Source organism: Lactuca saligna, chromosome 7 (assembly GCF_052625555.1).
Source record: "Lactuca saligna cultivar CGN05327 chromosome 7, ASM5262555v1, whole genome shotgun sequence".
NCBI classification, from domain to species: domain Eukaryota; kingdom Viridiplantae; phylum Streptophyta; class Magnoliopsida; order Asterales; family Asteraceae; genus Lactuca; species Lactuca saligna.
The window spans coordinates 115,229,845-115,241,704 of NC_136423.1; the positions used below are offsets into that span (position 1 = coordinate 115,229,845).

Sequence of the window (11,860 nt, forward strand, 5' to 3'; positions counted from 1 at the left end):
GATGATCTTGCTCAACAGACTGCCCTCAATGAGGTACAGAAAGCCGAACTAGCCAAAACAGAATGTGAAGTTTCCTTGTTAAAAACCGAAAGAGCTATTTTTCGCACTTGTGTTGGAGATGTTCTGTCTCAGTTACACAACGTGCTTCAGGCTCATGATCCCATTCTGACACTTACCATTCACAATCATCTGACCTCCAAACTCCTTCCATCCCTTGAACGTTTACGGGAAATGAAGGGTGTTTCGGAGAGGATTGTTCCTCCGAAACAAGGGGGAGAAGAAGAGAAGCCACAACCAATTCCAATTAAACCGAAGGTCAAAACCGAAGTGAAGGAATACTTAGCTTCGGGTTCTGGTGTCAAAGGAAACGATGATAGTGACGAGGATCAGGAAACTATCTCTGAGATCTTGAAACGAAAGAAGAGGGATGAGGAGATAGATGAAAATCTTCGGGTTGCTAAGGAATCTGAGGAAAGAGAAAAGAAGAAGAAAGAAGAGGATGATGCATTAAGGTTCAAGAAAATGTTGTTCCCTCCTTGGACTAGGGAGACACTGATCAAAGAAGCCATAAAGTCTCCAAGCACACTTTGGCTGGAACCTGTGACTTCATTTGACTGTGATAACACTAGGGATTCACAGTTTGATATGCCTATAACACGAAAGGCATTTGTTTTTCACTACTTGGAATCGACTGTTGAAGTCCTTTTTCCCCATCCTCAGCATCTGACCTGGAGTGCTCAGAAGATTACCACGGTCAAGGTACTAAATCCATCGCCTACAGGGAAGTTTATTAATGTCTCTTTTTTCAAGATATATTGAGGTTCGTATAACTCAGTTTCTATCATTTCCCTAGCAGACCTTCCCAAACTAAATCCTCGTGATTGGATCCTGCTCTTCAACATTTTGCTAACTGATGCGAAGGAGTATGGACCAATTTTAGACCATCTTAAACGAATGATAGCTTGTTATATTCATGAAGTTGCAAAAATGGATCAGGAAGTGGCTAATGTCTTGAGGAAGAAACTGACGGTGAAGCCAACTAGAAAACTAGGAGATGTCTGACTCTCGGTCAAATCGATTCTGCTCACCCAACGGTTATGTTTACAAGGGCCAGAGGGGAAAGGTTCATATTTGCTCTGGTAACATTTGTTCTCTACTAACTACCTATAGCACATCATAAATATCATTCATCGGTACAAGGCAAATTCCCAGTCAGATAAGAAGAACTTCACAGACATGCTCCGGTGGTATATTACTTTCAAACAAACTATTTTGGCCATTATACCGGGTGTGTTCAAGACTGTGAAGAAGTCAGCAATAACTCAACCGAACTGAGCTCTCGGCTCCATTGATGCAAAGGGGGAGATTGTTGGGTATTATGTGTTGCGTCATGGGCTAGTCTTTTGTATATCAGGTATTGGGCTTGTCCAACCGTAATTATAGATTAGGGTTACGTATTATATATAGTGCATGCATGTATGCCTTAGTACGCTAGTCATTGATTATCTTTTGCATTGTAACCCTAAGCACCTCTACAGTCGAAGTTCTTCATCGAGCTCTTCTGGGGTGTTAAAGTTTAATCATTCGACATCATTCAAACCATTCTTGTGTTCTTTATTGTTTCATTTATTGTTTTTTTGCTTGAATCTATTAATCATTAAGGGATATTACTCCAACAAATACCACAATAATAGAGTTGTTATGGATGTTGATAAGCCAGACTGACTTTTGATTCTTTGGGAAGACCCATCTTGCACTTCACCAAATGAACAAATTCGGTGAACGAGGTGGTTTTGTAAAATTCAACACTTAAATAAAATATTCTTGGATTGTATCCCGGTGGCCAAACATATGGTGATTGTAAATTAACAAACTTTCATCTTCCATCCGTAATGAGAAATACAAAATACTCGTTACAACTCATTATGTTAATTTTTGAGAATAAAGAAGTTAGAGAAGAAAAAACTTTCCCAATTATAAAATAACTCCACAAATATGTAATTCATAATATATATATATATATATATATATATATATATATATATATATAATAGGTTCAAAGCAGTAGTCCACTCTGATAAAAAAAAATAGTCAAGTTTAACAAAAAAAAAAAAAAAAGTAGTCAAATTTAGCAACAAAGTAGTTAAATTTAGCAAAAAAATTAGTCAACACATTCTAAAAAGTAATCTACATTTTAGCAAAAAAAAAAATATTAATTGTTAAAAAACTATTTTATATTTTACAAAAAAAAAATTAACAAAATAATTATCAAAAAACAACTCTACATTTTATAAACAATCTTTTTAATCAAAATAACTCTCAAAAAAAATACTCTTTATTAAAAAAATAAAAAACGTAGATTAAACCCCAAAACCATAGAATTTAAAAAAAAAAAAAAAAAAAAAAAAAAAAAAAAAACGTATATTTTTCCAAAACTATAGTCTACGGTTTGGAAAACCATAGTTTATACAGAGCAAACAATAGGTTTTAAAAAAACCTACGGTTTTATATCATGAAAATGAAAAAAAAATTATACAAAACACAAAACAGTAGATGAATTATCGAAATAATAGACCAATCTAAATACCTACGGTTTCGTGGGCTATTTTGTAACAATTCCCAATTTTTTGCTAAAAGTTCTTAATCATTATCTTAATTTGGCTTTATATATATATATATATATATATATATATATATATATATATATATATATATATATATATATATATATATATATATACACACGGTTGAGCACTCAAAATTTTCCGAGAACCCGAAACTAAAAGTGGAGCGTTGGATCAAAAGCAATTCGTTAAGGACATGATCGTCATTTTACCAATCTTATTTAATGTTTAAGTTTTTTGTGCTATTTAATATATTAATATAAATGTCTAAAAGTTAACAAAATAACTCAAAATTTCATATTTTTTTTTAATAATTTTCGATTTTTTTAAAAAAAAATGGAGATTTTTTAATTTTTTTCAAAAAACATGAATTTAAAAAAAATGAAAAAAAGTATTTTGTTTTTAAAAACTGCAACTTTTTTTCAAAAAAAAAAACTTCATTTTTTCTAAAAACAACTGTATTTTTTTTTCAAAAAAACTGCACTTTTTTTCAAATAAAACAGCAACTTTTTTTTTTCAAAAAACAGCATTTTTTTCAGAAAAAACTGGATTTTAAAAAATAAAAAAAAATGCAATTTTTATAAAAAAAAAAAGTGCAGTTTTTTTCAAAACTGCATTTTTTAACAAAAAAAAAATCAACGTTTTAGGTGTATATATGCATATTTTTTCAAATGCATATATGCATATTTCTTATACTATAATATTCGTAAGTAAATTATAAAAATCTCATTTTTATTAATCAATCTATAAACATCATACAAGTATTTTATTCGATACAAAATAAAATATAAAAAAACTACAAAGATTCATAATGTTATCATTTCTTCATATCAATATTTCTATATGTTCTGCAATTTAACACTTTTTATCTCTTCAATATTTTCATCAAATTCTTCAAAACCTACAAGAAAATTTAAAAAAAAAAATGATTAATGCAAAAACACTCAGAAAAAATGCACAAGTATATATCATTTAAGATTCACATATGATTATATCATGTAAGATTCAAATGTGATCATATAATGTGATATTCACATGTGATTGTATCTTTTAAGATTCAAATGTGAAATTCACAAGAAAAAAAATAATTAACAAAGACTGCTTACACAAAATGCATGTGTGCATATTAACGTAATTTATATGTGATTCACTACTAATTTACATGTGAATCACATGTAATTCATATGTTATTCACTTGTGATTTATATGTGAATCATATGTAATTGATATGTGATTCACTTGTGATTTACATGTGATTAATATGTGAATTACATGTAATTTATATGTGAATCATATATAAATTACATGTGAATCACATATAGATTACATATAATTCACATATAAATCATATATGAATTAGATGTGATTCACATATAAATCACATGTTATTCACAAGTAATTCATATATGAATCACATCTAATTCATATATGATTTACATGTGAATCACGTGTAATTCATATATCATTTACATGTGAATCACATGTAATTCATATATGAATTACATGTGATTCACATGTGATTTACATGTGAATCACATCTAATTCATATACGATTTATATGTGATTTACATGTGAATAACATGTGAATAACATGTGATTCATATGTGAATCACATGTAAATAAGAACAAAAACTGCAAGAGAAAAGTTTTTGGGAACAAAATTGAAAAAAAATAGCAACACTCAGGGACCAAAATTGTAATTTACTCTAAAAAAAATTTGAATCTCATTCTCACCACTTCAAATGTGTCAAGCAATCTACCAAGCTGGTGGGCATGCTGCTCCTCATCATTCACACCATCCAGAAGGGATTTTAGTAATTTTACACTTTGAGGAAATTAATAAAAGAAGCAAAGAAAGAGCTACCTTTTCTTTTGATATTCTGCTAAAGCATTCATAAGTTTTTCTAAAGGAAAAGCGCGAGTTGCAGGCATTATTTGAAACATAATATCTTGAACTGGGGCATGAAGAGACACTGCTAGGTTTATATTTTGTAAGTCACCATGAAGCTTGTTTATTGCATGAATTGTTCCAACCTACAAGAAATTATGAGAACGATAGATATGAATCCAGAAATGTTCTTAAAAAGACTAATATTAAGAATGTAAAATGGAGCAAGCAAAACAAACCGTTGAGACAGTAATTTTCTTGAGTGAAAGTTGAAAAGGGAATGCTGTCATTACTCGAATAGCTTCAACTAAAACATTGTAGTTGTTTAATGGATCTCCCATTCCCTGAATACAAGATGATGGTATCAGTTGTAGTGACATAAATTTCAAGGAAAACAAGTTTTTTTTTGAGGTATTTACCATGGGAACAACATTGCAAATGGGCGATAATCGAGAAGCATGTACTAATTGTTCTACAATCTCTCCTGTTGAAAGGTTGCTCTTGAATCCCATACTTCCAGTTGCACAGAATGTGCAACCCATTTTGCATCCAACCTGTTAAAGAGAATGATTCACATATATGTGTTGTGATATAGAGCAAAATGTCGATTGAATCTATCAACCGAAGAACTCAAATCAGGAAAGAATATCGGTTTGGAAGGAAAGGATAGGGTAATGGTTTACTTGTGAGGGTATACATAAGGTAGATCTTGGACCACTAGGACAAGGTTTGCCTTCATATATCCCTAAAAAAACTAAAAAAAACATCAAGAGTACCTGAAGTTGAGGTAGATTAGATCGCATGAATGGATTAGTTTCTAATTCTTGTTCAATGGTTGATGGAATACAACAATTAAGCATGAATTGTTGATGATCAACGACAATTAAGCCTAGATCATTGGAGGATTTTGGATTCCATGTCGATTGATGATAACGACTACGAAATATGGATCGATTGTGGGTCCAGATCTGAAGGCGAGAAAGCGACAACTCTAGATTAAACGAACGATGTTGTTGCTTCCGAACATCGAGTCGTCCTCTGGCTCAGAGACCGGAAGATCAGAGGTGAAGGAGAATCGGGAGGTTCGGAGCGATTGGACCTCTAGCTGATTTATTAGGGAACGAAACTTCGAGAGGGAAGAATGACGCAACCACTGTGATGTTAAATCTATCAATCATCGGAGAATCTTCAATGAAGGCGGTGGTTGTTGCTAGAGGTAGGGTGGTTGTTAGAGGGAGGAGGGAGGGGTCGACGAAGAGGGAGGAAGTCGATGGAGTCGGTGAAGAATCGGAGAAGGGAGCGAGCGATAGAAAGACTAATCACGATCTGATATGTTTATTTGGGGAGCTAATTACCTATTCCCTTAAATGCCCTTATCTTATTTTATTAAGATACCCTTCCTTGTTTTTTTTTTCTATTTATATACAAAATTGTCATCAAAGATCTTAGCCCTTAACTGTTTAATCTAACGGTTCACTTTTAGTTTTCAGGTTTTCGGAAAAATATGAGTTCTCAAATGATCCTTGATATATATATATATATATATATATATATATATATATATATATATATATATATATATATATATATATATATATTACTTATAAAAGAAATCTAACTATTTCTATAAATAGATTGAATATAATAATATTATTTTTTTAAGACGTCCAAACTATAATGCTTGAAGTACAACCCATTTATAATATAATAATATTAAAACTTTAACCCTATCCTTTATCCCCTAAAAATCTCGTATCAAATTAATAGAAGAATTCATTTGCAAATTGAACCCGTCAATCTCAACACTTCAACCATTTGAAGCGGTCAATGTCAACAATTTATAAAGGATCTCTTCTCTCACATTGGTAACAAGCCATCTTATAATATCTATCTTCGTAATCCCTTCAAAGTAAGAAATATACGCACACTCTCTCGAAGAACCCTAACCAGTAACCAAGACAGTATAACCACCACCACCACAACCGCTCTGCCTCCTTCCGCCTTCAACCAACCACTATCATGACTACCGCCCTTCCTCTCACCCACGACATGAACTTTCTTTTGGAACATAATATTTTTCTTTAAAAAAATATCGTTGAAAGAAGCTATTTGTCCCCGCGTTGTGCGTGGGTAACGGCTAGTGTATATATATATATATATATATATATATATATATATATATATATATATATATATATATATATATATATATATATATATATATATATATATATATATATATATATATATATATATATATATATATATATATATATATATCACACTCAAATGACCAAATTAAGAGAAGTACCGATCCATGTATAACTTTATTGGGTGCCTATTTGTGATTACCAAGTCCTTAAGGGCATTGTTGAAAATTTAACCAACGTACAAGGGCACCCACATGAAGATCCCCAAAACTGATTTATACGTGTCAACACTGCAATGGCGGCTAGACCATCAGTCCCATTCTCGTAATTTTCACATAATCCAAGGGCAATGCCCATTAAAAATCAATAAAGTAAAGGGCCCTCGTGACCTTTTACCTCTACTAAATAGACGTGTCACGTGGCAGTCTCATCTAATTTTTGACACTGATCTTATCTTTACGCGTATAAAGGTAAACCGTATCCAAAATCAACGGCCACGATCAAATACCAGTATAAACGACTTATTCGACGTTTAATCTAAGTTCGTCAATAAATACCACCATTGCCACTCTCTGAAACCACTCAATCTTCATAGGAGCTGTTTACGAGTGTCTGTTAGGTCATCTGTTCATCTTCTTGCTATGAGTTTACTCGACCAACTCTGGGATGACACAGTCGCCGGACCTCGGCCGGATAAAGGCCTCGGAAAGCTGCGAAAACAGTCTACTTTTAGTTTCCGGTCATCGGATTCCGGCAAGGGTACGCTGATACCTGCCGTTTTTGAACTGTAAAATTTGTTAAAAGAATATGTTAACACGTATAATTATTATAGCCTTTTACTTAGAAAATTCCGTTATCTTAATAGTTAAAGTCCTCTTGATCTCAATCGCTTATTGTGATCATCAGGTCTTATTTTGGCGCGAATTTTTCTTTAATTATAATTAATCAAATACTTATATTATTTAATTGATTCCTTTTGTTATTGTATGATAATTTCTGATACCGATCAGTGGCCAAAATTTTGAAGTATTATGGATTAACGAGATCCTGAAACCTAGGGTTTTATGTCAGAGATTATGTGTATCAAACCAAAATATTAACTTTTTTCATGAAAAACTCAAATCCAAAAGTGTAACCATCTGTACTCAAAAACTGAACAAATTCATTTACTCTCTCTGAAGCAGAATCGCCGCCGGTGACGAATACGGCAGTAGAGGATCCTGCGATGAGAGTAACACGCAGTATAATGATCGTAAAACCTGAAAGAACTCTGAGCGACACGCCGCCGGCATCTCCCGCCGGATCTACAACTCCGGTATCTCCTTTCCCTGGTAAGAAGTACGTTTTTATCATTTTACCTGAAACAGACCTTCCAGCTGCAGTGATCTAGAATGATCCTGGGTAATTGGAGCAAGGGTAATTTAGTAATTACAACCGCATTTGACTATTTCTAGTAGGATGTTGGAAAACACCGATGCATATTTGTCTCTTTCTTTGCAAATTGCAATTATATATTTATCTCCCGTCTACCACCATGAAAATGACATTGTTAATAATAATTGGAATTATTGCCCACTATAATATACCAGAATTGGGTAAATAGGGAAACAATTTTTAATCTAATGTGATGAAAGATTTAATGAAGAATAATTTAAAATTATTGAATGAGAACTATAATAGTGTATGTTAGATTGCATGGGTTGCATTAAAAAGTTAAATATTTGAGCTAATGAAAATGGTGGATGGTCAGGAGGCAGATCAGAGGCATTTAGGTTTCGTAGGAAGTCTGCATCGGACGCTTTCGAGAAGGCAAGCGGGATTGGAACCCGGAGCCCTCGTGCTCCTTACGACCTGTGAGATCTGATTCTGACGTGTCAGATCCATGGTTTCTTTAGCTTCCAAGAGTGCAATATCGGTTTTAGCTAGGAGTTATATATATATATATATAAATGTGTTCGGGTATTTGGTCTTTTTGAGAGAGAGAATGTTTGTCTCTTTTGTGTTGTATATATTTGATGTAAATATGTGTGGCAAGTTGTTTTAGGTTTGTGTTACTTGGAACTTTTTTTTATGTGCTTGTTGTAGTGCTTTGTTTTATAAAGAAAATGCATGTTTCGTTTATTTTACAAGTCCGGTGTCATATGCTAAAATTGGATTTTGGTGTTTGTTGTTTGCCTCTTTGCGTGCGTAAAAGAATCGTCAATACAAACTCACATATTCAGTAAACCACATCTATGTCTAGTTGTCTACATATATTGTTCCAAGTAGGATCTGAACCTTCGATTTATTCGGCTGATATGCATATTTTCCTGACATTTGATTGAGAATTTCATACAGATTTAGAGTTGGAACTTTGATACACGTAAAATAGTGGTAGTATATATTGAATGAATGAAATCTCATATGGGCTTTAGGACGGGTTGAATCGTTGATGGTAAGATTTATTATTTTTCAATTTTTTACAATGCATCTTTCCATGTCGGTATAGTACTTGTTTGGTGCTTCATAAGATTGGGACTCGGTAGGTCCAAACATAATTAAGGTTTTGAGCATAATAAAAAAGAGGTCCCAAGATTATCAAACTAGTTTGTTATACAAACATGTCAATGTCAACATTTAATTTGAGTTGAATTAAAAGATATAATGGATTTAGTGTTTAAAAATGGCAATAGTTAGGGTTATTTGGCTTGCAAATAAAAATCTGAATTTTTATGATTTGAATTTTTAAGAGAAATTTTTTTAATGTGATGTTTGGCTTGCAAATAAAAAATATCATTTTTATGTTTAAAAATGTATGAATTTTTAAGAGAAATTTTTTTAATGTGATGTTTGGTTGGAACTTTTGAATTGTCGTAGTGAATGAAAAATGATATTTTTTTCCGATTACAAATTAAACCTTTGAAAAAAAATTACAAATTAGACCTTGAAGAAAAAAAAAATCCATCAAAATAGGACGCTAGAAATGAACATCATGCCTTCTGATTTTTTTTTATCAAAGTAAGATGCTAAATATAAAAATTACAACCAATATTATAAAAAGTACAATGTAAAATATATAACCTAATATTGCATTACATTTACCTGCAAATATTAACATCACGCCCCATACAAGGTTTAAATCAAATAATGAAAAAAAAATCCATCAAAATAGGACGCTAGAAATGAACATCATGCCTTCTGATTTTTTTTTATCAAAGTAAGATGCTAAATATAAAAATTACACCCAATATTATAAAAAGGTACAATGTAAAATATATAACCTAATATTGCATTACAATTACCGGCAAATATTAACATCACGCCCCATACAAGGTTTAAATGAAATAATGTATACAATCATTTTGGTTCTTGGACATGTGAACGAAAAAATGTTGTTACACAAGACATCTTCATCTCACCATCAATTGGCGACCATGGAACTCAAATTGATTTAGAAGAAGAGCTTCTTGAACAGCTTCTACATCGAGACCCTCAAATTATAGCATACATACATCACTACTCTTTACATGCCAATTGCCAGCTAAACTTCATCAACTTTACATAATTTTTGTTCTTCTTTACTTTCTAGTAGATAATTTTGAATCGATACTCTTTCCCAAGCCTATATAATCAAGCCTTTCAGCTATGTTGACCGATTTGATTTCCCCACCAATAATCCAAACATCCGCCAATTCACTTATTTGATATTAAAGTCACCGGGCAATTGTAATCTTTATTAATAGTAATAAACAAGTTCATTAAAATGATACTTACCTAATAATAGTAAGAAGCTAACACTTACCTAATCTGTCAATTTTTTGGATTTTAGTAACATCCCTAGTGCTGATGAACATGTTGACCTTTGCATATGCTAACCATGGTCGATGGAATCTTCAAATATGGGGTTTTGCTTGAATCTACAAATAATGTTCCACATGGTCGATGGAGGGTGTTCTTCACTTCTTTGTTTCAAACTTGATGTAGAAGGCAACAAGATGAACATAAATTAAGAGGAAAGAGGACAAATCAAACTCCAACAACCCTAAAATCTTCCATTTTATCCCTCAATAAATATATCAATAACTTTTATGTTTTAAAACAACTAAAAAATAAAAATAAAAACCCGCACTTTATTTATTGATGAATAATGCATGAACCTACTTATATATATATATATATATATATATATATATATATATATATATATATATATATATATATATATATATATATATATATATATATATATATATATATGAAAACAAAATTGTTCTAAAAGATAGAATGCATGTGTGTGTGTGTTAATGTTGACATATTTGTAGTTGGTGCCTCAAGCTTTTGGGGGCCTAAGTGACTCGCCTTTTCTTTGGATATTGTCACTAATGCAAATATGACAAATTATAATTTTACCAATCCAGAAGGTAGACAAGGTCACTCTAGCGGGGCACTTGGTATAGATAGTTGGAGCCTACGTGAATGTTACACTTGTGGTTCTTCATGTGTTATGAAGGTGGCATATTCATGTGGTTCTTAATGAGTTTATAAAGTGGTTCTTAATTGTGTTATTTCAAGGCCAATACCATGCTTCGTAGAAATTCACTTTAACTTCGTATTTTAGGAAACTTTTTTTTTTTTTTGAACAGCTGAATTTTAGGAAACATTATATTTTGTTTTCACTTTTTGCGATCATGTAATTCCAAATACAAAAAAAAGAGAGAATAAGCCATTGTCCATTTGTTTATTGGTGGGTCTAATACTCATTGTCATTGGTATGTGTGTGGTGATGGGTAGATGGCCGGGAGGAAGCAAAGGGGACACAATAGTAGGGCAGTCCATGACTTTGGTTATGGGGTAATACCTTTGTCCAGTTTAAATTAAAGGTGGGATTGATGCTATGTCTCATTCTCTATCAAAGATCCCAGGTGTCATAGAAACTAAACTTGTTCATAATGTGACTATTTATGTATAAATACTAAAAAGACTTGTAATAAGTAATGTTAGGTTTTTAAATTTAGTTTAGAACTTTAGATAACAAAAACTGTCCATGTGTTACAGTAGAAATGTAGAAGTTCTGGATTTGTTTCATATAGACAAAAATGCAAAATTGATCCCTGTGATTTGCAAAAAAAATGTGAATAGGATTCAAAAAGTTTTCGATTTACACCACTAATCCAAAATCACAAAATTTCTGTGGATTTAATCCTGAACAAATTAAAGTG

General features: G+C 31.9%; 2 protein-coding genes across 5 annotated transcripts; one reads left to right on the top strand and one right to left on the bottom strand.

Moving 5' to 3' along the window:
- Window positions 1–3,463: 3,463 nt before the first annotated feature.
- Window positions 3,464–7,019, bottom strand: LOC145007159 (uncharacterized). The gene is given in 7 exon segments (XM_078966142.1): window positions 3,464–3,525; window positions 4,238–4,256; window positions 4,359–4,658; window positions 4,752–4,856; window positions 4,932–5,066; window positions 5,196–5,257; window positions 6,905–7,019. Coding segments are annotated over 7 exon segments (798 nt in total).
- A 200-nt stretch (window positions 7,020–7,219) lies between these two features.
- On the top strand, window positions 7,220–8,791 carry LOC145004693 (dormancy-associated protein homolog 3-like). Of its 4 annotated transcripts, none has more exons than XM_078963666.1 (3): window positions 7,220–7,421; window positions 7,844–7,977; window positions 8,413–8,733. In XM_078963666.1, exons 1-3 carry the CDS (start codon window positions 7,304–7,306, stop codon window positions 8,524–8,526), a joined length of 366 nt encoding a protein of 121 aa, XP_078819792.1. In that variant the 5' UTR covers window positions 7,220–7,303; the 3' UTR covers window positions 8,527–8,733. The 4 variants fall into 4 exon arrangements, with proteins under 4 accessions (XP_078819792.1, XP_078819790.1, XP_078819794.1 ...); XM_078963664.1 differs by having other exon boundaries at window positions 7,222–7,421; window positions 7,844–7,993; window positions 8,413–8,791; XM_078963668.1 differs by having other exon boundaries at window positions 7,223–7,421; window positions 7,847–7,977; window positions 8,413–8,791.
- Window positions 8,792–11,860: the final 3,069 nt, after the last annotated feature.